The sequence below is a fragment of the Propithecus coquereli genome, unplaced genomic scaffold, assembly GCF_000956105.1.
Source record: "Propithecus coquereli isolate 6110/MARCELLA unplaced genomic scaffold, Pcoq_1.0 Scaffold111, whole genome shotgun sequence".
NCBI lineage: Eukaryota > Metazoa > Chordata > Mammalia > Primates > Indriidae > Propithecus > Propithecus coquereli.
In genome coordinates this window covers 7651084-7676151 of record NW_012135081.1, presented here as the reverse complement: position 1 = coordinate 7676151, position 25068 = coordinate 7651084, and the positions used below count along the sequence as shown (strand labels likewise).

Below are 25068 nucleotides of genomic sequence, written 5' to 3'. Positions count from 1 at the left end.
GGGGGCGGATAAAATTAGCAGCCTTGGCTGTTGGAGAGAGCTGGAGGTGGGGGTGGGGAGGAGGGTGGGCAGCTGGCTGAAGAGGACTGTGTTTTGCTGGCCGCAAGCAGCCGCGATGGGGCCCCGCCCTCCAAACTCACACTCTCCCTTCCCCCGTCCCCTCATCCCAATGCTTCCTCCCTCCCTCATCCGTCTGCAAACTCAGCGCCCACGAAATTAGGAAGAAAAAGGAAGATCGATGACTCCAGATGCTGCAAACACTGTTCTCCTCCCTCCCAACCTGCTGCCTCCCGCCGCCCTGTGGAGCTTAGCAGGTTGTCAGCGCTCTGCCTACGCTGTCCCTGTATCTTCATCCCATTCAAGGTCTTACGAGTCTTTCCCCCAAATCGTCCCAAATTGTCTGAGTAGTCCCCACTCAGGTCTAATCCCCATCTTACCTGCTGTAGATTCCCTTTGCCCACCTCAGAGAGGAGAACCCCACCTCAGGAAGGGCTCCTACCCCAAGGGTCACCCGCATCTCTCTTTGATCCAGTCTTGGATGACTTCCAGGTGCTAGTTCTGTCACTCTTTGCCTCAGTTTCCCCACAAGCCACGGAAGGAGGAGTTCCTGGCCAGGTCTCTAGTAGACAAGCCCACACCTCCCTCGCTCTTCCCTACAAAGGTCTCACAGACATGTATTGGATTTCACTTTATTTTGTTCCTTTTCCCGTCTGTTTCGGCGTAGAAAAAATATCACGGAGAGGAAGCAGCTGGAGAGGGCAGGTGGAGCTGGACTGCAGGGATGAGAGGGAGGCGTGCAGAGGGCAGAGGCCAGGCCAGCGCCTTTGCCCGGGAGTTCTGCTTCCATAGCCCTAGTGGGGTTGCCAGGAAAAGGGGACAGGCATTCGGCAGGCGGAAAGGGACGGGGGTACTCCGGTGGTTTATCGGCCTTTACAGTCTTTAGGCAGGGACAGGGTGGAGCAGGAGGACAAGCGCTTGGGGGTAAGAAAGTCAGGGTGGGATAAGGGTGCCAGGCCAGACGTTATTAAAGCTGCGGGGGGATGGGGGGGAAGGGGCGAAAGGGAGTGTCCAGTCCAGCGCCAGGGGCGAACAGAGGACCCAGTGTGGACCTAAGGAATGCTGGGACCGCCTCCAAGCTCCGCCCATTGTGGGGAGGTGCTCTTATTACCTCTCCATTTTGGGGTGTATTGGAGGGTGCTACCCCAGCCTGGTGGGCACTCTCCATAAGGAAAAGGGGACTCACGCTGGCTAATGGTCCTCGCCCCCTCCCCAGTGGAGGGGGTGGACACGGCCAAAGGAGCGGCGGGATACGGGAAGGGGTCCCACCTAGCGAGGCCTGGATTTGGCGGGAGGCTCAGGACTGGGGCTGGGGAGGGGCGCACTATCCAAAGTAGGGGTGCTCACTCTGGAAGTTATAGTCTGGGCACACCTTCTGCACCAGTTTGTAGTCAAAGCTGAGGAAGGAGACGAAGATACAGATGACTTTGAAGGGCTTGGCACAAAGCCAGGCGGCCTGGCTTTGCGTATGCTCTGTGAAGCACACTTGAGATGGGTCGTACAGGCACGGGCGGTGCTTGCGCGCGCGGTTTGTCTTCTCATACTCCACGTGGCAATTGAAAGCGCGTGACTCTTTGGCCCCGGGCACTCCCAGCGCCCCCCCGAGTGGCCCGGCCAGTGCGCCCCCAAGGGTGCCCCCGAGCCCGGGCCCCGCAGCTGCCGCTGCCATCCCCAGCGGGGGCCCCAGCCCAGGAAGCACACCCTCCAGGGCCAGCGTAGACTGCAGAGGGTGGGAGACAGGCCCGGGAAGCCAGACGCCCCCGAACTCGACACGCTTGGAAGGTGGCACGATGCTGACAGTGAGGTTGCCCAGGCTGGACGAGTTGTGGCGGAAATACACACTAAAGGTCCCGTTCACATGGTCCACGATCTTGCCGGTCACCAGCAGCGAGAATTTGAGGGTATGCACCCGAAAGTAGAAGTCCCCCCAGCCGAAGATCTTTTTCGCGCGGGCCGCTTTGATGGACGGCTTCCTCTTGGTGCGCTGCGCTGGCAGCGCTCCGGCCGCCCCCGCTCGGGCCAGCGCCCCCGTGTGGTTAGCCGGCCAGGCCCAGCTCCAGGCGCCCGCGGCGGCCAGGCCGTCGGAAGACTTTGGCGCTGGGAGCTGTTGGCCAGAGGCGCCCGCTCCGGCTGTGGCAGAGCGCAGCTCCAGGTACTGCGGCCTTCCGGACTCCGGTATCTGGGCACTAACGGCCTGTGCACGAAGAAAGAGGAAGAAAGAGAGATGCTGGAGTTTTCCCTGGCCATCCTGCCAGAGCCCTAACCACGCCAGTCCCTTTCCTCCACAGCCACTGCTAGGACACCAAGTGGAATCCCACAGTGGCTGCAGGTGGTTCAGGGCCACGGACTCCACTACCGGTGGTGTACTGGAGCAGACCTGTAGCCCTTTCAAGCTATGTGGTCTTGTCCAAGTCACTTCATCTATCTCGGCCTCAGTTTCACATCTGTAAAATGATGCTGAGAATCCTGTGTTCCCACAGAGCACTGCTGAGGGCCAAAAAGCCAAAGTGAGTGTGAATATGAGTAGGGAGCAGCGATCTGGTTCCCATCTTGGTCTTCCCTAGCCTGGCCCCTGATGGTTGCAGTGACAGGCCAGGGAGGATCTGGACTGGAGCAAGGGAGGCCATGAACACATCAACATTCCATCCTTAAGAAGGAGGTGGAAAGACCTCTTTGCATCTTATCCAAGACTAGAGCCCCCATCCGAGCGAGCCCCCATCCGAGCGAGCCCCCACTCGGGTCTCAGCAACTGGCCTTTGGGGGGGGGGATGCTGGAAACTGGTCGCGCTGAGGAGGAGAGTCCAGGCGCCTCCTCCCCATTCCCAGCGCTCCTGCCCTGGTGGAGGCTGCCAGGCCGGCCTTCCCTGGGCTCCCAGGCTGGAGGAGCTGCCTGCCCACCCCCACCCACATCCGTGTGTCTCAGGTGGCCGCAGATCTGGGAGACAGTGTGGGCGCTCTTGAGGACAAGATGGATCGAGAGGCGGGAGCGGCCAGGCCAGGCCCGGGCCATCAATTATCCGAGGGTTGGGGGGGAAAGGGGGTGGCCGGGAGTGAAGGAGACGGGGAGAGAGCGAGGAAGAAATATGGAGATGCCGTGCTGGAGCGGGAGGAAAAGGAGCCGAGCGTGTCAGAGTGTGTCAGTCAGCCTGCGCTAGCCGCCACCATGCCGTGTGGCCCTGACTGCGTGCAGGTCCCGTGGGGGGAGGCAGTACTGTTGTGTCAGTCTGGGGTGGGTGTGTTGCTGTTAGCCTGCAATGGTTGGAGGTGTGTCTGCCTACCTCGACTGGTTCTGTGTGTGTCTGCCTACCTCGACTGGTTCTGTGTGTGTCTGCCTGGGGTAGCTTGCACTTGTATCAGTCTGTGGTGGCTGTGTGTGGTGGTGGTGACTGTGTGGCTGTGTCGTATGCCCATGTCTACCAGTTTGAGGAGGCTGGTGTGTGTGTATCTGCCTGCTTGTGATGGTACATGTCTGTTGTGTAGGTCTAGAGTGGCCACGCATATGTGCTGGGATTGGCTGTGTGTGTGTGTGTGTGTGTGTGTGTGTATGTGTGTGTATATCTGAGTGAGGCTGTGTATCAATTTGTGGTAGTGGTGTCTGTGTGAGTGGCGTGGCTGGGTTGGCTGTCTGTGTATAGAGATCTGAGGGTGGCGGTGTGCGATTGTCTGATTGTCTCACACACTTTTCCTGTGTGAGCGCCTATCATCCTCTGTTCATGTGCCAAACTCTTTCTAAAGGGGGTGTATCCACAGTGATAGAACAAGTGTGGTCTCACTATGTTCCCACTGGTTGTGCTTGTGTATGTGTGTCAACTGTACATGAATGATCCCTGGGGGGTGTCCCACACTGGCCTGCAGGCTGAACTTTGGGTAGGTAAGGAGGCCTAGCAGCATGGGTGCCTCCTATGTTTGCACACACACCAGTGTGTACACACTCTGTGTCCACGGGGGACAGAAATGGCAGAGGCAAGCTGCTGGGCTAGAATCTCCACTGCCTGGTCCTGGTCCCTGAAGCGCTGCGATCCCGGGTTATTAATGCTGCCGCCACCCGCTCGTCATACATATTTATCGCCCCCCTCATTCCTCCTCCTATCCATCCCTCCTCCCAGCCCAGGTGAGGGGGGTTGGCAAGAATGATTGACTCAGACAGACAAGCTTGAGCTGGCAGCTAAGCACCAAGAAAGTGGGCCTGAGAGGGGCTGGGGAAGGGGTCCCAGGCCATAGGGGAAAGAGAAGAGGCCCTAGGAGGTCGTCTTGGAGGGGGAAGGGCCTGAGTCCAGGAGAGGGCATTGGAGGAGGGAATAAGGCTTGCTGAGAAGGCAGAAGGGTGGGGTCATTTGAATTCTGATCCCTAATCTCTCCCCGTTGGACCCAACCGCTGCCCTTTCCTGGAGAGCCCAGCCATCCAAGTCCCCTGTCGCCTGGTGTTATGACCCCAAATACCTCCAAGTCACCTCCTCCCAGCACCTGCCATCACCCCTATGTCCTGCACCCAGTCAAAACCTGGCCAGGGCTGGGTCAGTCTGGTAACTCCTACAAGGCAGGGACTGGGGCAGTGGATGAGGTTTGGCAGGGCAGGGAGAGGGGCCAGGGTGTCCCCCCACCTCTGATCCCAGGCAAATTGCTGTCTGTTTCTCTGATCCTGGCAAATCCCCTGGCTTTGGGCACTTCCACCCCCCACCCGCCACTGGAGACAGCCAAGTTAAAAGGGAAAGGGGGGCAGCTGAGGAGACCTGTGGGGGAGTTTGGACAGGGAGGGGCAAGAGTCTGCAGGGAAACGAGCCGAGAAATGGGAACATGGAATACAATAAAATAAAATCCTCCCTCTGGCTTCCTTGTTTGCTTGCACTCTCTCCCTTTTTTGCTCTCTCTCTTTCACTATTTTTCCATCTCTCTCTCCCCATTCTTCTCTCAGTCTCTTTTTGTCTCTCGGTCTCTTCCCTCACTCTGTCTTTCTCTGTCTCTAATTTCCTCCTTCCATGATTCTGTTCTTTCTGTTTCTGGCTGTGGTTCTCTCCCCCTGTCCTTCAGGTTGTCTGTCTGCCGTGGCTGGCGGGAGTGAGAGGGAGGCAGGCGGTAAGGGAGCTCCCCTTTGCCCAGAGCCCCTGTCCATCCCCACTACGGCTGAGGGCGGGGCAGGGTGTTGTCCGAGTAGGAGTCCCCCTTCTCTCCAGAGCTGGTTTAATTAAGCTAATTGGGCGCGGTGACATTTGCGGCAGGGAGAGGCTAGGCGGCTGTCGGTGCGTGGGGCGGAGGTGCTGCGGCTAGAGGGTGTTCAGCCCTCCTCCAGGCCCATGCCGGCGGGCGGGAGCCGTGCCAAGGAGCACTTTGCCCCCAAGGCAGCAGGCCCACGCACCTGAGGGGAGTTGAGGCCACCTCTTGCTGCTGGGAACAACAAACTCCACTGGTGGGAGGGAGTATTATCTTTTGGGATGGGACTGCTGGGAATGGGGGGAGGATCAGGCTATCGGCCCCCCAGCCGCATTGCAGGGTGCACCTCCCCCAGGCCTCCAGACTGGTCCTTGCTTCTCTCCTGCCGCTTGGGTCAGGGGGGCACTCCCGGGATTCAGCCGGGGGAGTGGACAGCACTCTGTGGTTGGAAAAGGAACAGCGGCAGGCCTGGGTTGGGGAAGGGGAGAAAATAGCATACTGAGCCCCTGCACTTAGAAAGAGTCAGGGACACCGCAGTCAGGGCAGGCTGGAGTCTGGCTGGAGACCAGATATGGAGATGTGGGTGAGGACAGGGGTGGGGTGGACAAGACAGGCCGGGGTGAGGACTGGGACAGGAACCAAGGGGGACTGGGATTGGGGACTGGCACTCACAGATATAGGGTACAGGAATGAGCATGCAACAAGGATAAACATGGGGACAGGGATGAGGAAGAGATCAGAAATGGTGGCCAGGCACTGGGCAGAGACAGTGATGTGGGTGGGGTAGGGACCAGAGGAACGGAGATGGGCTGTGGATGGGATGGGAACCCAAATGGGAAAGGGGTGGTGGAAGAGGGCTGAGCACTGGGGCCAGGAAGGAAAGAGGATGGAACAGAGACAAGGAGATGGGGATGGCGACAGGATGGGGGCAGAACAGAAATGGAGGATGGGGATGGTTATTAGGCAGAAACAGCGATGGATGTAGAGAGATGGGGATAAGAGATAGGAGGGGGACTGGAATGCGAAGTGGGGGACAAGGAAAGAGCTAGGAGACATGCACAGAGACAGAGGCTGAGGACAGGTATGGGAGACAAGCCAGGGGAAAAGGCTGAAGACCAGGCAGGATCAGGCTATGGGAGGGGGCCAGGCCAGTGGAAGCGAAGATACCACCTTCCAGACCCTGCTACAGCGTTAGGGGGGGACAGCTGGCGGGGTGGGCTCTGCCCTTGGGCCGGGCGCCCCCTCCCCCTCAGCCCCGCCTGCCTGCCTTTTCGAGGCCTGCCGCGCAAGGCTCACCGTTATCTGAATTTTTATTTTATTTTATTTTATTTTATTTCCCTGCTTCCTAGAGCCGGCGCGGTCCCCGCGGGAACGGCCGCCCCCCGCCCCCCGCCCCGCGCCTCACTTTATTATTGCAATAAATGTGCCTATAAAGGCGCCGGCTCCGGGGCGCGGTGGAGGGGGGAGCCGCGGAGCGCGGATGTAATTTCCCGAAGCCGGAGCCGGAGGGGGAGTGGGCGGGGTGGAGGTGGAGGAGGGGCAGGCGGGGGAGAGGGGGAGACTCTCCAATTTCCAGCGCTCGAGGCGGGCTCTGTGCTCCCCATCCCCGCTAGCCAGCTAGTTTCCACCCCACGCCCTGAGCCCTCCCCTGTGACCCTTCCTTTTCTCGGTGGCCCTGTCCCCTCATGGATCCCGCCCAGCAGAGCTGATGAGGCTGTGTCCAAAGTTCCCTGTCTCCTAGCCAATTATTCCATCTCTGACCCCTGCACGGCCCCCTCCACTTACCTGCTTTCTTTCCACCTTACCTTGCCTCTCTCCAATTACCCTATCTCTGACCCCGGTGACCCCTCTTTCCCTTGCTTCTGTCCTTGTTACCTCATCTCTTCCCCAGTCACCCCAACCCATGACACTCCTTTCCAAATTCTTTCCAAGGGGTGCCCCTCCTGTTCAGAATGTGGGGCTTCCACTGCAGGCTCTGGCCCACGGGAGCTGTCACAGCAGCCCCCTCCCATGTGCCCCTGGCCCAGCTGCAGCCCCTGATTAGCCCCAAATCCCCGCCAGCAGCTCTGGGCCCTAGCCCAGGCTGTGCGTGCCTAAGTGGCCCAGCCAGGGATTAGCTGGGGGGCTAGAGGAAGGTATGCAGGCGGGAGGGGGTGGCTGGACCAGGGGCTGGGCTGGCTGGCTCAGAGAGACTTGCTTGGGCCTAATCCTTTCCTGAGGCGGGATAGAGCTGGAAGGTCCCTTAGGGCCCCACCCCTGCCCTCCCCCAGCTAATTAGTAATTAGTGATTAGTGATTAGTGACTATTGATCACCTGCTGCTTCTCCCAGTAGGCAGCTGCTTTGGCAAGGGGTGGTGAGAGACAGAGACAGAGAGGGAAAGAAGGAGTCATAGACTGTATTAGAAGGATCCTGCAGAATCCCTGGCAGAGAGGCCAGGACCCCAGGGGCAGTGGAAGCCAGGAGTCCCAGGCCCCAGAGGAGACCAGAAGCCTGGAGCACAGAGGAAGCACTAGAGAACTCCTGGAGGAAATGGCCAACTGGCAGGATTCGAGAGAGCAGGGTTGGTATCTTTTGACGGTTAGGGTTTTCAAAGAGCTGCCCTATAAACTGTTCCCTACCCGCCTCTTACCCAGGGTCAGCCTCACCTTTGGCCATTCCCAATGCTGGCACCAAGACACCCCTGAGCATGTGCATCACACACACACACACACACACACGCCACACTGAGATACACAGACACATTCTGAGGCTCACAATCCCATACCTATACTCAAGTGCACTCAAAACCACAAGCACACGGAAACACACAAACGCCAGAGATGGACATAGAGACAACATATGTGTCCTAGCACATGGATGCAACAGAGACCCTGGGGTGCACACCACCACACTCACAAGTGCACACACAGTATTTTGACACAAACACTTCTCTACATACACTTCTCTATGCACAGTTATACATATTCACATGCCCGCAGTGTGTACACACACATAAACACGGGTTCTCACATGCACACAAGCTGGACTAAACGCAGATACACTCTCCCCTGCTGACTCCTGCATGGAGGCCCCACAGCTGCAGCTCTCTCACACACACTCAGATAGAGCCAATCACTCATATCCTCATGCTCACTCTCCCTCAAGTCTCCACCAGATGTTTCATTCCCCTTCAGGGGGCAAAGGAAATTAAACCAGATCTGTCCACAGGGGAGTTTATTTGACAGGGAGAGTGGAGAGGAGGTGGGATGAAATGAAAGGAGGGGCTGGGGATTGCCATCCCCACCACCTCTTGACCCCAGGCCTTCACACATGGGTGGGTGGGTGGTGGGGCCCAGACCCCCTCCTGCAGTCCTCTAAGGGCAGAGCTGGGCAGCAAGTCCAAAAGAAGCTCCAGCCAGTGGAAGCAGTTTTAATGGAGGGGGCTCTTCTGCCCCCTTCCAGCCCCTCAAGGTCACCAGGCGGGTCTGGGAGAACCAGGAGCTCTATTGCTGGCTGCACTAGGGCAGCCCCTGCCCTCCTGGAGTTGCTGAGTGCGATTTGGCTGAGCAGGTGGGGTCCAAGTGTTGGGGGGTGGGGAGAGAACTATACCCCTTCCAGACTCTACTGGAGCTGGGGGTTGGGGTGCAGAGAGTGAGGGTTTAGGGAGCCACCTGCCTGTCCCCAAACTAGGTAGGTCACAGTTGGGGTGCAGGAAACAGGGAAACCATGGGCGGAGGAGGCTGATGGAAGGGGATGGGGGCCCAGGGCTTGGGCCCCCACTGTGGGCACACACCCAGACACAGTTGGCTACACTGTGAAGCAGGCACTTGCAGTCACCCATGCAAAGCCACCATCACCACACCACACCAGCATATACATGCACCCTGGGCCCCAGCACTGGATCTCAAGCCTGGCTCCCCTGGACTCACATGCTCACAGGTGCACACGTTCACCCACACGATCCACACCAGCACATATGAGCGCACCATGTACACCGTCTGAAGCCTCCAAGTCGGCAGGGAGGCAGGTCAAGCCTGGGCCCCCTTAGCCTCTCGGTCCTCGCTCAGGAGCCACAGGGAAAGAGGCAGCCAAGGGGGGTGCGTGGAGGCTGGGAGGGGATGAGAGGAGAGACTCCCCTTCCAGACAGCCCCCCCTACTCCCGCCATCAGCGGGGCGCAAGAGGGGGTGGGGGTGTGTCTGTGAGGTTGTGCAGGGGAGATGATGTCTCCGTGGGAAATGTGACGGGAGATTGTAGCCAAGTTCCCGGTGTCTATGTGAGTCCGTGTGTGCGCGTGTATGCTCAGAACACAGAGCCCACCGGCATTGTGACAAGTGCGGAGAAGAGAAATGGGAAGGCGGGGGTGGAGGGGTGGAAGGACAGACAGACAGTGAGGAAGGCGAGCGAGGTTGGCGCGGAAAGACGGCAAGGCTGACACCCTGCTGGCTTGTCTGTCTGTCTCGCACTCCCGCTCTGTCTGGCACACTCACGGGTCGGGCTTCGTCCCCTCCCCCGCCGCGCCTGAAGCCAGATCCGAGTGGGGCCTCCACCCGGCACCCCCTCCAAGCCTCAGCCAACTTGCGCTGGGAGAGTGCCAGTCCTGAATCCGGCTGTCTGTCTGTCCACGTCCCCCACGCCGCGCAAAGTTGGGACGCTCGGAGCTGGGGGCGGGGCGGGCTCACGGAGCCCCTCGCTCTCTGGGACCTTCGCGTCCCGGACCCCGGCGCTGGCGCCACAGCCCTGCCTTCCTTACCTTTCTAAGAAGCCACGGGCCAAAGAGCAAGAGGAGCCATTCCGGGAGCAGCCGCATCTTTCCGGGCGGCCGAGCGGGGCGGGCGGGGCGGGTCCCGGGGCGGGCCGGAGTCCGGCTGGGGGCGCGGGGCTCCGGGCGGGCGGGCGGCGGGGCAGCTGCGGGAGCGGCGGGAGCAGGCGGCGCGGCCCGCGGACTGAGCGCGAGGAGCGGAGCAGGCGCTGGGGGCGGGGCGCGGGCGGGGGAGAAAGTTGAGTCTGACTCCCGCGGGCGGGGGGGGCGGGGCTCCGCGACGCTCCAATCCCGGCCGCGCCCCGCGCGCCCCCTCCCGCCCAGCTGGGGGCACCGAAGGTGACTTTCAACCCGACACGCCCCAGACACGCCCCTGGCCCAGGTGCGAAGCCAGAGGGTTGAGGGGCTCGGGGACCGCGCACCCGGGAGGCCGGGTCTGTGCACGGATGGGGAATAGGGCAGGGCGTGGGGCTCGGGGCTCTGGGACCGTGCACCCGAAGTGGGGGCACGGCGGAGCAGGAGCCCTGCCAGGCTCGGTGGCGCAGCAGGACAAGGGTCCCTCGATGCTCTGGGGCCCCTTCTATGCTCTGGGCCAAGGTGGGTCCTGGGCAGGAACGGGGCAGGGGCCAAGGTGAGGGCGGGCGGGGCCGGGGGCGGCTGCCGCGGCGCGGTGCTGACGAGGATGGATGGGCGCCCCGCGGCTCATTCGGCCCGGAGATGAGAATCATTGATCACGGACGGAAACCCCATCACGTCTGTCAATAGGGCTGACAAACAGCGCCCGCCGCCCCTGCTCCCGCCCCACCGCGCCTCCGAGGTCTCAGGACCCCTGGACTAGACCGGTGGTTCACCTTTGCCCTTCGCCCCCACCACCGCCCCCGCCCCGCCCCTGCGCGGCACAGCACGCCCTCGCTGCGTGGGGGCTGGGCAGTGCCTCAGTGCCGCCTCCCCGGCCTCTTGGTGCAACGTCTATCCCTTCCCTCCCACTGTCCCATCTTTTACCATCAGCTCTCCTGGATCCTTGTCCCCTTCCCTGTCTGTCTCTGTCCTTGTCTCTGTCCCTAGCCCCAGCCCTGTCTCTGTCCCCATCCTCTTCTATGTTTCTTCATCAGCTCCCTCCTCCCTTCAGTCTCTCTCCTGCCCGGGGAGTCTTCAGCTGTCAGCTGTTGCTATGCACTGAGGCTGTGGCTGAGGTTGTGGTATGACCGACACCTAGACAGCGAGACGTAGGGACAAGCAAAGAGACAGAGACAGGCACATACCCCAGACACCACCTCCCCCAGCCCCTCCCCACAGGCATGCATGCAGATGCAGTCACAGGGACAGGCCACCTGGAAGAGGTGAGCACACACAGCAAAATACATTCACCCACAGAGACCAGCGCACACACACAGAGACAGGTGCACACCCGGAGGTGCACCAACACACACAGATGGACATGCTTGGTTTGCACACAGAAGAGCGGACAGTGACAGACGGACAAATGCACACTTGCACCAAGAGACTCAGAGAGAGCCAGCCCCCTTGGCAGAGATGGACACACACAGAGACACACACAGGTGTATACTGGCACTGGCAGTCCAAAAGAGGCACATGTAAAGAAACAGACAGACAGATATGGGATGTGACAGACACACAAAAAACAGTCAGGGAAAGCACAGGGGTGCTGAGAGGATGAGGCAGACACAGAGACATGGGGGAGACAAACATTAAGCTAGGAGAGGAGAGAGGCAGGAAGGGGTGCAAGTGTCCAGGTTCAAGGCCAGAAGCCCCCAAACAGAATCCTGAGCCCAGGTCCCAAGCCCAGGGGCTGCTTCAGCAGTGGATGGGGACAGCGGCACACCCAGGCCTAAGGTGACCAGGACAGAAGTCCATCATCAAGGTCCTGATCTTCTGGAGACCCAGCCTGCTGCATCCCTCCTCCTTTTGCTACAGTCTCAAGTCACCCTGTTCTCTCCCTTCTACTCATACACACCTGCACACACACACTACTCCCTGTCGCTGGGCCCTGGCCTCTGTCCCTGTGTCTCTCCATCTCTGTATCTCTGTCTCCCATTTTGTAGGTATCAGCTCTGTCCCTGGTTCTGCCCCAGTCTCTTTTCCATCTCTGTCTTGGGCTCCTTCCTGCCTCACTGGGTGGGGAGTTTGGGAGGCCTGGCTCCAGACGGGCGGCAGTCCTAGAGGACAGAGGGAGGATGCTGACTGGAGGGGTGTGCCTTCCAAGCTACAGCTGGGGGTCTTGTCGCTCTGCCCAGGATCTTGAGGTGACAGGCAGAGAATCAGTGGCTCCCTGGGGGCACCAGATGCATGGCTGGCAGAGGGAGGGGGTGAAGGAGTGGGACTGGTGGTGGTGGGGAGCAGGGAGGCGCTGGGGGAGGAGGAGAAGTGGGATGGCCAAGGGTGGAGGGGGTGTGGCAAAATAGCCTGAGGGGAAGAAGTGAGGCTGGGCTGAGGTCCCCCACAGGTACATAATTAGTGTGTGTGAGGAGGGGCAGTGCTGGGCTTCAGGATAAGCTGCGCTGTAGGAGTGCGGACGCCACCTGGTGACCAGAGGGGGGCACAAGCCTCCCACTCAGCGATCAAGAAGGACACCCCTTTTCCCCAGCAGAGTTGCTCGCCCCAGGGCCCTTGTGCCCCTGGGGAGCTGCGAAGGCAGAGGAGGATCTCAGAGCTGGCTTGGAGGATGAGGTTGGAGAGGGATCTCAGGGCTAAGATGGAAGGGGAGGCTCTTGCTTCTGTAGGTGCCTAGACCTATAGCTTCCTCAAGGCAGAGGAGCCCAGGGAAGAATATTCTGGGGAGGTTAAACAGTTGAGGGAGGGGAATGAAAAGCAGTGGCCCCTTTCAGAGTTGGACAAGTGTTCTTCAGACATCTGCAGCTGCTGTCGCTGAGCTCATACTTGCCATTGTGGGGAGAGTGGGGCTCTAACCCTCTCAGTCCCTGGGCAGGGGTTGAAGTAGACCTGGGACACCTATGATTGTCTTGGTCCTTCCCCGTCAACCCCTGGAATGACCGAAATGATTGGCGAGCTGGATCTGCTGGTGGCCCATGGGGCCTGGCAAACTGGTCCTCCCTCTCTTGAATGCAGGGTTTTGCTCTTGGCATCTGATTAGTCTCTGTGAAGTGAGATGTCAATGCTTCAAGAGAGAAGAATTCTCTCAGGCAGAGAGGAGCGTATGGGACCACCCCGAAGGGTTAGAAAGCCTTCACAACCCCATATATCCATTTCCAAGATGAGATTTCTCACTGTGGGAGGTCAAGGGGGGCTGTCCTACAGAAGTAAGGATGCAGAGAAACAGATCTTCGAGTTAGTGTCCTGGAGCCAGAGGAAACACAAGATCCAGAGAGGTGAAGTCACCGGCTCAAGGTCACACAGCCAGGAGAAGCAGATCTTTCTGTCAAGTCCAGAGCCACCCGCGCGCCGGCCAGGGGGATGGAGAGGGCGAGGGCTCCAGGAGAAGGGCGCCGAAAACCGGACGCCAGGCCGCCTCGGCACAGACAGGGCTCCCTCCCGTGGCGGAAGCAGAAAAACGCAGCCCCAGCTCTCAGAGTCCCACACTCACAGACACAAGAGGCTTTTTTTTTTTTTTTACAATTTTATTTATAACAATATCTGTGTTATTTAGTTGTAAAGGAATTTGTCAAAAATTATTAAAACGTTCATGTCCCCAAAACGGGGCTGCCCGCTTGCCCTTCCTTGGTGTGCCCCGCCTCCCCCTCATTCCCAGGGGAGGGGAGGTGAGAGGACTGTTTACCAAAGAAAGTCTCCAGCCCTGCGAGCAGGAGAGGGGAGGGCCCGCCTGGGAGGGGTATTGAGCATGGCCACCTCAGAGGCGCCCCAGTAGTCGGGGCTGGAGGTTGAGTGGCCTCCCCCAAGAAGAACCAAAAAATTCCATCCTTGCCTTCCTACCTCAGCTAGAGCCAAATCTTTCAGACAGGGGCAGCAAAGAGCTCTCCCTCCCCAGAATTAGCCCTCAGAGAGCTGGGAGGGGTAAGCAGGAGGGGTGAGGGGAGAGCCTGGACAAAGTGTCTGGCACAGGGAGGGAGGCAGCACGCAGCTCTCCCAGTGGGGTGCGTTGGTGGGAAGGGAGGAGTTGGGCTCCCTCCTACCTTTACACCACAGGAGCCCCCAGAGCCCTCCCTGCCCCCTCCCTGAAGGCAGCATGGGGGGCACTGAGGAGCAGGCAGGAAGAGGAGACTGGAAGAGATAATACTGTGCTCGCTTGCTCACTCACATATAAAAAGTAATTCCTTCATTTTTACATTTATACATCTGGCAGGGCCAGGGAAGGGCTGTCTGGGGAAGGGCTCATTGAAGGACTTCTCTGGAGGGGGCAGAGGCTCTCTGGGGAAGTCCAATGGGGCAGGGCCCTATGCCAAGGGGTCCCCTATCTCATCCTCAGGGCCCCGGCCCAGGAGTTCTCGCTTCTCGTCCGTGCTGGCCAGGGAGTGGCGGCTGCCATGGCCCCCCATGTAGAGTGTGGCATACACAGGGTTGGTGAAGTTGGTGGGCTGCAAGGCGACAGAGGGTTCAGGTGGGACTCAGGGTCTGGGCTCTATGGCCAAGGTTACCCCACCCCCACTTCTGTCCCATCATCCAACCAAGCACCCTTAGTCGTCCTTCCCACAGCCTCTTGGCCCTGTCCTCCCAGCCCACCTTGTCAGGGTCCAGGGCAAAGTCAGCGTCCAGCAGGCCCCCTACATCATCGGGCTCTCCGCCTTCGTACATCTTGTAGGTGGGGTTCCCAATCTCCACGTTCATGGCCCCGTTGGTCATCCGCTGGTGCTGGAAGCCCTTAGCCCTGGGGAGAGGCGGGAGTAAAAGGGGGCAGAGAGTTTGGGGGAATAAGGCTGGGGTGGTCAAATAACGGTCAGAACTTTCCAGACTCCCAGTGACTCACCCTCGGACTCGCCGCTTATACCAGAATACCACTCCAGCCACCAGAAGCAGCAGCAGCAGCAACAGCAGAGGGATTAGGATGGAGGCCATATCTGGAGGGAAGATGTGGGAAACTGAGTCAGAAGGGCCCAGGGAAGCAGGAGGCACAAAGTCCCCCTGCTCTAGGTCCCGGCAGCCCTGCCTGCCCCACCCCCGCCACCTACGTCCAGTCTGCTGCTGGTTGATGACCTGCTCCTCACACCGGGGTCCTGTCATGTGGGGTGGGCACCTGCAGAGAGGAGGGGCAGAGCTGAGTAGGTGGACCTGCTGCAGGCGCCGGGTGGTCCTCCTGCTCAGATCTGGGGGAGGCAGGGATGCCCCATGCCTGGGACAGGCTTGGGCCCAACTCACTGGCACTCAGGCATCATTTTGCTGTTCATGGTGCAGGAACCGCCATTGCGACAGTGGCCGTCGCAGGTCAGACAGCTGGGGGCCACCCGGCCATCTGTGCAGCTGCAGGAAGGAATCAGAGGCTGCAGCTGGGGCTGGTAGAGGGGTGTCTGTGATGCTGAGCCGGTGGCAGGGCTGGGGTACAGGACTGGGGGGCATAGGCTGGGACAGGGCAGGGTCCAGGCTGGGCAGAATTGTGGAGTGGGGCCCCGGCTCACTTGCAGGTGACATCCCCGCTCTGCTTATTGACCACACAGGCTCCCTGGAGACAGCGGCTGCACTTGTTCACCTCACACCGTGGTCCCTCAAAGTAGGCGGAGCAGCGGCATTGTCGGGAGCCATCAGCAGCCATCTGGCATGTGCCAAAGTTCTCACAGTAGCCAGAGCACTGCCCTGTGTTTGGGGCAGGAGAGGAAGTGCCTCAAGCCCCACCCTCAGGGGGGCCCTCCATAGGTTGTGAGGGAGCTGGGCACCCGAGGGGACCCCAGGTCCTGTGGATGATTCCCACCTCCTGAGTCCCCTGCAGCCCCCATGTCACAGGCTCTAGGGCACAAGAATATCCCTGAGCATCCTGACAGGGCACTGCTTTTGCTGGAATAATCCTGATGCCAGGGGGCTCACTACCCCGGGGTAAGTGTGCGAACACTTCTGTGGGGATGCACAGCAGCTTGGGCCTGGCTTGGTGGCATGCGGCCCCCCTGCCCTGAGCTGCCACTGCAGGCCCCAGGTCCAGGATGACCACCACCCTTGGCTCTCTGGGACCTCTCAGCTCCCCTCCTCCCTCCTCTGGGCCCAGGGTGGCACTCACGGTACTGGCAGCGGTCACCCAGGAAGCCAGGTAGGCAGCGGCACTGGGGCTGGTTGCCCTGGTTGACAGTGCAGGTGCTGTTGTTGGCACAGTAGCCCGCACACACCTGCTGGGTGCATTTGGGGCCCGTGAAGCCCGTGGGGCACCGGCACGTGGGCATGCCTGGTGGGAGAGGATGTATGAGTGGGACTGTGGCCCTTGGGTCCACCCGGATCTACCACAGAGGAATGGGGGTGGGAGGACCTGGGTGGGGGGCAAAGACCAGAGGGACGGGAGCCTGGTGTGACTGGGAGCGGGCTGTGGAGAGAAGGAGGGGGTGGGGCGGTGGCAGGGAGGCAGGGCAGAGGCCAGGCTTGCCCAGGGGCAGGGGCCAGCGGGTGTGGGGCTGGGGCGGGTGCAAGAAACTGTTCCGGTGGGAGGAGGGGCGTACCAGACGGGGACGCAGCACAGGTGCCCCCGTTACGACAGTGCTCCCAGCACTGGTCCAGCTCACACTTGTCACCCGTGTATCGGGGCTGGCAGCGGCACTTGGGCTGCCTCCGTGCATTGAGGAAACAGCTGCCACCGTTGAAGCACTGCAGGTTGCAGGTTCCAGGACGGGGAGCTGCAGGAAGGACTGGTCAAGGGCTGAGCCAAGGAAGGGCAGGAGGGATGGGCAGCAGGGACAGGGGGAAGTCAGGGCCACAGGAAGGAGGGTCCTAAGCATACCGTCTGGCGGTGGCGTCGGAGAGGGCACAGGCACACAGGTGCCATTGTCCAGCCGCTTCCCATTGGGACAGGTGCAGACAGGCCCGCTGGGGCTCAGCAGGCAGAGCCACTCACACTTCTTGCGGTCACAGGGGTTGGTCACTGCAGGTATGGGTGAGGGTGGGGAGGACACTAAGCAGGACACTTCCCTGATTCCTGTGGACCCAGAACGACCCCCTCCCTCCTAGGTCCTGAGGCCACAGGTTGGAGACTCAATGCCTCCAGGCCTTCCCTTGCCCAGCCCCGGATCTCCCCGCACCCCACCTTCGGGCTGCTTGTGCTGATGGTACAGGACCACGTCCGAGGCGTGGCTCAGGCCCCCCGTCAGGTTGATCAAGGGGCTGTGTCCAAACTTATGGATCTTGAAGACACGGTTATTGATGTAGGTGACGCCATAAATGTAATCCTCAAAGACATCGATGCTGAAGGGGTGACTCAGGCCTGGGGGAGGAGGTAGAGTCAGAGGGGACTCGGGGGCACCCATGGCTCCCAGGTGCCTCCAACTCAACACATCCAAGACCAGACTCCCCCTCCCCACACCCACTCATCCTCCTGTAGCCACTGCTGGCAGAAGGTCCCATCACCCAGGACTTCTGGGGTCATGGTTCACTTCTGCTGCTTCTCCCCACATTCGCTAAGTTCCTGATGCCACCTATGCTGCCTCCTCGTGACTCCATTCCCACTGTGGGAATGGATGAGTGGACAAGTGGGTGGGAGGGTCAGGGTGGGCCTCAGGCCTGTGGGGTGGGTTCAGGAGGGACCCGCATGGGGGAGGCTGGAAGCACCGCAGAGCTGTTGGGGGCCAGGCTGACAAAGGATGGTGGGCGTGGAAGCAAGGCCTTTGGGCTCAGTGGGGATGACGAGAGGCCTGAGGGCAGGGCTGGGGACCAAGGCACTGCCCGGCCTAACCTCGTTTACTGTCTGCAGCCATGACGGGGTCGGTGCCATTGAGCCGGATGCTGCCGATGACCGAAAGCTTGGCATCCGCCCAGTATAGCCGTTCGTTGTGGTAATCCACGGCTAGGCCTGGGGAGGGGAGAGCGCTGTGAGGCTCAGCCCTCCTGCCCCAGGCTGGGGGTAGAAAGCAGAACTGTCTCCAGGTCCGAGACAGCTCCATGCTGTCACCTGCCTCTCCCAGTCAGCCCTTCCATGAAAAGCCTCCACAACCCACCTGCCCCACCCCAGTGCAAGCCCCCTCCCCTCCCTAGCATCGGTGTGACCTCCTCAGCAGCGGGGTTTGGTGAGCCTGCCCCTGCCCCACAAACCTGTGGGCCACTGGATGTTGTCCTGTACCAGCGTCTCCCGAAGGGTCCCATCCATTGCCGCTGTTTCAATCTTGGGGTGGTTGCCCCAGTCTGACCAGTACATAGTGCTGGGGAGGGAGAAGGGGTGAGTGTGGGCAGGCCTAAGGGCCAGGGGAGGCGGACCAAGGTGGGACACCAGCTTCTGGGTCTGGGCACAGGGACTGCTGGGGACTGGGAGGAGGGTTTCAGTCCTCCTACAGAGAGGACGGGGTGTTAGCTTTTGACCAGGTTAAGAATCTTTTACTCTAAAATCACAATGTGCTCATCTGGAGACATCTGGGTGGGCAGAGCTGTTCCCTGGGGACGGCTCTGCCTCAGGCTGGTCTGGGAGGGGAGGGTGCGCCTGTGGAGAGGTCCCCCCACTCCCGGTGCCCCAGGACGCTTGCTCACCCCCTCAGCGGGTCCACCACGATGGCGTGGGGCTCGTCGATCATGCCCGAGATGAGCGTCTTCCGGTTCTCACCCTTCATTTGTGCCACCTCAATCACATCTCGGCCCGAGTCAGTCCAGTACACGTTCCCGGCCACCCAGTCAATGGCGATGCCTCGTGGCATCTTCAGCCCTGAAATCTGAATGGGTGTCACAGGTTCAGGGGCTACTCACCTTTTGTTTTCCCGCCATTATTTCTGCCCTGACCTCCGACCCCCTGCCAGTCTGTCCCTGCTAAAATGTCACCCCAGACTGACAGCCAGTCCCTGGCTTTACAGAGACTCCATTGACACTTTGCTTATGTGTCAGAGTTGGAGCTTTCATGTGTTTTGCCCATTAGTCCTCCCTAAACGCCTAGGAGACAGGTATCACTACCTCATTTTGCTGACAAACAAAGTGAGGCCCAACGAGGTTAAACAGGCTGGCTAAAGTTCCCACAGTGGACGGCAGTGACGGTGGGGGACTGGGGCTGGCTCCAATGTTGATGACCTGACTGCCGACCATGCCCTGCGCCCTGGGCTGGTGGCAGAGCCAGTTACTGATGACTCTCACTGCTCTGTCTACCTGTCGTCTGCGCCTCAGAACATAATCCTAAGACTGCCCTCGCCCCCCACGGTCTCGCCCTCAGCCCCCTTCCGCTGCCCTTTTCAAATTTTGCCCTGAACCGTCTGCTCTATGGAGCTCTTCCACCCAATCCATGTCAGGCTGGGTGCTCACGTTGAGGTGGGTGACACCCCGGTCGATCTGTCGCCGGTGGCGGTTGGAAGTGGTAGGAGGCGCAGCGGGTGGCAGGCTGCGGTAGGAGATGGTGCCCGTGTGCCAGTTGGTCCAATAGATGCGGCCAGCCTTGACATGGACATCCATGGCATCGATGCGGACACTCTCGTCACCCTGGAATGCCTGCTCGTAAGCTGAATGGGGGTGCCCAGGGAACAGGCTGCGGATCTCATTGTCATCAGCGATGTACAGGACCTGGTACTCAGAGCCTGGAGGGGCAAGAGGCCAGGGCTGGGGCTGTGGGATGCTGGCAGGAAGCACCTGAGATGTGCACCCCAACCCGGCTCAGCCCCTTTCACACTAACAGTATTTTCTCTCCTGATGAAACCACCTGCTCTGGCCAGAAGCTGATGCTCATCCCCCCTGCACTGGGCTTGCAGGCTCCAGCCTCGGCCTCTGGACTTGCTCCTCTCCTCCCTCGAGCTGATCGAGTGTGCCCTTCTCCTCCGGAAAGCTATTCCTGCCCCTCCAGGCCCAGTGACCTCTGCCTCCTCATGGCCTCTGGGTGGAATCACCACACTCTGCTACATACTGCCTGACACGTGCTCAGGGGCACATGTGCATGTGGGGTGTATGTGCATGGCATGGAGGGTGTGGGTGTGCATGGGCACGTGAGTGCACTGCGGCACGTGGCGGGTTGTGTATGTATATACCTGCACATGTGCACGTATGGTATGTGTGCACGGGGATGTGTGGGTGTTTGTGCACAGGCATGTGGAAGGTACAGGTGTGTGTCAAGATGTATGGGGAATGCGCGGGTGGGGCGAGCATGGCTGTGTGTGTGCCAATGCGTGTCTGAGCGTGCTCTCGTCCTGGGAGTGGTGGTGAGAAGGCATGTGTGCGCAGCAGGAGTGCTGCCCCAGCCCGAACTCCTTCAGGGAGAAGCCTCAGGACCCACACCCGATGCTTGGGCCAGCAGCACGCTGGGGAAGCTGCACCGTGGATCTGGGGTTCCATGTCTGGACAAGGGTGTGTGAAAGAAAACATTCCATCTCAGGTTGGCCCCGTTTTACACCCTGGTGTCACTCCGCCCCATCCACCCTTTCTTCCCTCGCTCAGCTCCAGTACCTTCGGCCTTGCAGGTGTTGTGCGTCTTCATGAAGTTTCGAGCGCAGCTGCAGAGGTGGCCGCCTTTGGTGTTGTTGCAGAGTTGCGAGCAGGTGCCGAAGCGCAGGCACTCATTGATGTCTGGGGGTTACACGGGAGGGTCATGGCGAGTCCTGCAGCTGGGGTTTTTGCCCGCCCCCTTTAGGTCCTTCTGCCCTACCCTGGCATCCAGGCTGGCCTGGCACGGTGTGGAAGCCTGAGCGGCAGGCGCAGTAGGCAGCTTTCTCGGTGCGCACGCAGCGTGCCTCATCTCCACAGATGCTGGCGTTGGTGGCGCAGCTGGTCAGCTTGGGGTCTGCGGGGGACATCGAGTGGATTCCCTCCCCTGAGCCACCCCAGGCCTGGGCTCGGTGCCGTGCCCATCCCAGTGCCCTGCCGAAGCCTGCTGGTCTCACCGATGCTGCAGTCCTCCTCGTCAGAGCCGTCCCCGCAGTCATCGAACATGTTGCAGCGCAGTGAGGAGGACAGGCAGTGCTGGTTCCGGCACAGAAACTCCTTCTTGTCTTTGCAGTGGGGGGTCTGGGCCGTGGGGGGCTCTGGGGAAGGTGGGGGCTTCAGGCCTGGGTATTCACCCTTGCCCCCTCCTCCCACAGGGACCCCATGGATACCAGCGGGTCCCAATTCCTGGCTGTTTGTGAAGCTTGCAGTGGGGAGCTGGTTAGACATTCAGGTTCCCAGCCCCACCTCCAAGACCCAGAGCAATCAGGAAGGCTCTGGAACCTACCCCAGGGGCTTCTCCCTCCTAAGGAAGGGCCCTCAGGCTCCCAGCAATGGATCCTCCCCTCCCCAGGTGAGTCTGCTCCCCAGATGCAGCTCCCACTTGGCCCACACTCACCCCTGTGCAGCACCCGCTCTGCAGCCCCCCATCGCTGGCCCCCTGCTCACCACAGTCCTCCTCATCAGTCCCATCCCCACAGTGGTCCGTGCCGTCGCACTGGCGCCCGATCCACAGGCAGACGCGGTCGTTCTTACAACGGAAGGGCCGGTTGGGAGGGCACATGAACTGGGCTGCCGGCCGGGAGGACACAGTCAGAATCAGTCCTGGGGTTTTGTGGGAAGGCTGCCCACTGCGGGAGGGCCCGGGAGCCCTATCCCCTGGAGCTCCGCCCCACCTGGAGCCCCACCCCTGCGCCTGCGCCCCAAATCTCACAGCATTCCTCTGGGTTCTCGTCTGAGTTGTCTCCGCAGTCGTCCTCTCCGTCGCACTTCCAAGCCAGCGGCTTGCACAAGGTGTTGTTGCACTGGAACTCGTCCAGGGGGCAGGTGCGCACTGGGTACCAGGGAGAGCACAGAGCGAAGAATGAGCCACCAGCTGCAGGCTGCTGGGCGGGAGCTGGCCCGGGTGCACCCCTCCCTCCACAGGTGGGGGTCTGAGGCTCAGAGGGTCAGAGGGCACCGGGCAGTGCAGTTGCATGGCAGATACCCAGAGCAGCACTGGGCTGGGAGTGGGAGGCCTCGCCAGATGTTCGCCCTCACAGTTTGGGGACCCTGCTACAAGCCCCAGGCTTCACGCTGCCCACTCTGGGCTGCCGAGCCCAGGCAGGCCAGCCAGAGGTGAGCACTGTCTCACTGCCCCAGGAAAGGAGAGTGAGCAGGACTTTGCTTCGGGGGCAGCCAAGTGCCTAGTGGGAACTCGGGGAGCGGAGCCTAGACAGCCCACAGGTTCCTGATGGATTTTGGCCCCTTGACTAGGTGTCATTGTACTGGGCACAGCCAACACAAAAATGTGTACCTGGGCCCCCCGTGTCCTGTTTACTGCTACATCCCCAACACCTACGACAGTGCCTGGCTTATGGTAAATGCTCAATAAATATTTGCATTTATTGTTGCATTGAGAATGAATACAGGAAAGAGAGAATGAGTGAGTAACTGGGCCACATGATGGGTTGGGGGACAGTGGTAGGGTCTGCGGAAGCCAAGTGGAGGGGCTCACCGCCAGTGCCACAGGCTTCCTCGTCACTGCCGTCCATGCAGTCGGCATCTGCGTCACAGCGCCAGCGCAGGGGGATGCAGTGACCACTCTTGCACTGGAACTGGTCCATGTCACAGCGGGGGGTACAGTCTTTCTGTGGGCATGGGAGCAGCAGCCTGGTCAGCTCTAGACACCCCTGGAGCTCTGCCTTCTGGGGCCATCCCTCCTCCCTTCTGGTCTCTGCCCACCTCATCTGAGCCGTCTGCACAGTCGTGGTCCCCGTCACATTTCCAGCGCCCAGCAATGCAGCGGCCATTGGCACAGGAGAACTCACTCTCAGAGCAGGGCCGAGGGGCTGGGGAAGGACAGGGGAGAGACAGGCCCCAGGAGGGTGGGCACAGGCACTCAGCCCTTGCAACATCTCTAGCCCCTGGCAGAGTGAAACTCATGAGCCCAAGGCCCAACCCTGCGTCCCTGAAGGCCACAGCTGTCTGGCATAATGACCAAGATGCTGAACCAATCCTGGGCAGAGCCAACTGCCTGTCCTTATGGGAGCAGCCGGGCACAGAGGGTGCTCACATTTACCCCAGTGGGGACAGACACACGAGAGAGGGCACAGGTCCCTGGCCTTGCCCTCAGGACAGACTGTGTATGGGGAGGGAAGGGAGGGTGAGGACCACTAAGACAAGCACCAGGGTTTGGGGAGAGGCCAGTAAGGGACGATGGGCAGAGGCACGGCACAGGGACAGGGGCTCTGGGGCAGAGACAGGGTGTGGTGGGAACACGGGCACGTCAGAGACACCTACCTCTGCAACCCCAGGAGGACAGTGTGAAAATGGAGAGAAACATGAGATGAGGTGAAATGGCACAAACTCAAATACACAACATGGAGTGGGGTGGGGTGAGGAGGGAGGCAGCCACCTGCTCTAGCACAGCCTGGTGGCAGGAGGGGCAAGGATGCCGAGAAGGGGGGGCCTGAGGTCTGGGGAAGGCTCGCGCTGGGCTGGGCTGGGTGGGGGACATACTGCAGCTCTCCTCGTCAGAGTTGTCCCCACAGTCGTTGTCGTAGTCGCACTGCCAGCGGCCTGGCACGCAGCGGTTGTTCTTGCATCGGAACTGGTATGGTTCACAGGTGCGCTCGTCTAGGGAAGGCAAGATTGGGGGCAGTCAGGGACAGGCTGCGGGGCAGACATGAGGGTCTTGGGCAGGCATGGTCAGGATGGCCAGGTAGTGGGGGGCATCCCAGCCAGAGAAGAGTCAGCTCCTGGCAGCCAGGTAGCATGTGTGGGGCATGGACAGGGGCATTAGGAGGTGGTAGGCACAGGTGGACGTGGGAAAGGGAGCTCCCGCCAGTGTCAGGCTCCCTGTGACAGGAAGCCTGGCACCAGGGCCGCACTGTGACCTAGTCCAGCAGGACCTCTGCCCTACCCCCACCCCAGGCACACTGCCTTCCTCCCGGAGTGGGGGCTGGGCTCACCACACTCTTCCTTGGGCTCATCTGAGCCATCCCCACAGTCGTCCTCTCCATCACACTTCCAGCGTGCCGGGATGCAGCGGCCCGAGTCCTTGCAGCGGAACTCGTCCACCCCGCAGGTCATCTGGGCTGCAAAGGGGTGGGGCCGGGGCGAGGGTGAGGCTCCTTCCAGGAGTGTGCCGTGAGTGGGGAGTGGGTGGGAGCAGCAGACGCTGCAGGGAAGGTGGGCTCCAGGGGCACCAGGCAACTCACTGCAATTGGCGGGCTCGTCACTGCCGTCCACACAGTCGTTGTCCCGGTCGCAGACCCAGACTCGGGGGATGCAGCGCTTGGTGATGGAGCACTGGAACTGGTTGGGGGCGCAGGTCACCTCGGCTGCAGGGTGAGCGAGAGAAGGAGGACCCTCCCTTACACCTGCCATCTCAGTTCAAGATCACTGTCTTCTCCCTCTTCCAAGCCCTGGCCCTGGGCTTGCCAGCAATTTCTTGGGAAGAAGGAACAGTTTATCTCCAATTTTGGTGCTTTTTGTTTTCTGGATCTACATATCTCTATACCACGCGTGATGATTGCACGAGCACACCAGGTTCCGCCCAATATGATCTATGTTGCCCATCTAATACGCTTACTTGAGAGCCCCTAGAAGGGGTGGGGAGGCTCATGTCAACGGTGCTGCCACGCTGCCTCCCACCACTGGCCCCGCCCGCCCGTCGGGCACTCACGGCAGTCCCGCTCGTCCTCGCCGTCTCCGCAGTTGTCCTGCCCGTTGCAGCGGAAGATGCCGGGAATGCAGCGGTTGGTGTTGGTGCACTTGAACTGACTGGGCAGGCAGACGTGGATGTCTGTCGGGGAGGAGGGGTAACTAATGGCAGACAGAGGACTCGGGGCGGGAGTAGGCGCCCACTCTCTCAGCGGGGAGGGTGCAGGCTCAGGGCTTTGGGCAGAGGAATCCAGCCCAGAGGGAAACTACTATTGGCTGCAGCTTCCTTGCCCCTGAAACCCCCAAATTCTTGGGAGGGAAAAAAGTGAGGGAAGGAGGACAGTGGTAACTGGGCAGCCCTTTACCGCAATTGGCCTCGTCGCTGTTGTCCTGGCAGTCATTGTCCCCATCACAGATGAAGGCAGGGTTTGTGCAGATGCCTGTGGAGCACTGGAACTGTCCTGGGCGGCACTTGAACTCAGCTGCCAGGAGGAAGGTTTAATGTCAGAAGGGCCAGGTGGGCGCGACCAGGCCCCCTTG

The 25068-nt window shown here is 60.5% G+C and overlaps 2 protein-coding genes across 2 annotated transcripts in view; both read right to left on the bottom strand.

The window, feature by feature from the left end:
* Nucleotides 1–673: 673 nt before the first annotated feature.
* Nucleotides 674–10149, bottom strand: NXPH4 (neurexophilin 4). Its single transcript, XM_012651963.1, has 2 exons — nucleotides 9937–10149; nucleotides 674–2251 (listed from the first exon to the last, which is right to left on the bottom strand). The coding sequence occupies exons 1-2, from the start codon at nucleotides 9991–9993 to the stop codon at nucleotides 1382–1384; spliced, it is 927 nt and encodes a 308-aa protein (XP_012507417.1). The 5' UTR covers nucleotides 9994–10149; the 3' UTR covers nucleotides 674–1381.
* Nucleotides 10150–13520: 3371 nt separating this feature from the next.
* LRP1 (low density lipoprotein receptor-related protein 1) overlaps nucleotides 13521–25068 on the bottom strand; it is a 76492-nt gene continuing 64944 nt past the window's right edge. Inside the window, exons 64-89 of the mRNA XM_012651950.1 lie at nucleotides 24894–25010; nucleotides 24551–24670; nucleotides 24084–24206; nucleotides 23835–23960; nucleotides 23383–23499; nucleotides 22606–22712; nucleotides 22379–22511; nucleotides 21596–21715; nucleotides 21331–21453; nucleotides 20841–20981; nucleotides 20606–20740; nucleotides 20407–20526; nucleotides 19279–19547; nucleotides 18523–18701; nucleotides 18094–18200; nucleotides 17738–17854; nucleotides 17093–17269; nucleotides 16790–16930; nucleotides 16512–16685; nucleotides 16082–16243; nucleotides 15492–15666; nucleotides 15235–15336; nucleotides 15048–15112; nucleotides 14846–14936; nucleotides 14602–14746; nucleotides 13521–14456 (exon numbers count right to left, since the gene is read on the bottom strand). Of these exons, the coding sequence (XP_012507404.1) occupies nucleotides 14316–14456; nucleotides 14602–14746; nucleotides 14846–14936; nucleotides 15048–15112; nucleotides 15235–15336; nucleotides 15492–15666; nucleotides 16082–16243; nucleotides 16512–16685; nucleotides 16790–16930; nucleotides 17093–17269; nucleotides 17738–17854; nucleotides 18094–18200; nucleotides 18523–18701; nucleotides 19279–19547; nucleotides 20407–20526; nucleotides 20606–20740; nucleotides 20841–20981; nucleotides 21331–21453; nucleotides 21596–21715; nucleotides 22379–22511; nucleotides 22606–22712; nucleotides 23383–23499; nucleotides 23835–23960; nucleotides 24084–24206; nucleotides 24551–24670; nucleotides 24894–25010 (3527 nt within the window). The 3' untranslated portion in view covers nucleotides 13521–14315. The remainder of the gene's footprint in view (nucleotides 14457–14601; nucleotides 14747–14845; nucleotides 14937–15047; nucleotides 15113–15234; nucleotides 15337–15491; nucleotides 15667–16081; nucleotides 16244–16511; nucleotides 16686–16789; nucleotides 16931–17092; nucleotides 17270–17737; nucleotides 17855–18093; nucleotides 18201–18522; nucleotides 18702–19278; nucleotides 19548–20406; nucleotides 20527–20605; nucleotides 20741–20840; nucleotides 20982–21330; nucleotides 21454–21595; nucleotides 21716–22378; nucleotides 22512–22605; nucleotides 22713–23382; nucleotides 23500–23834; nucleotides 23961–24083; nucleotides 24207–24550; nucleotides 24671–24893; nucleotides 25011–25068) is intronic.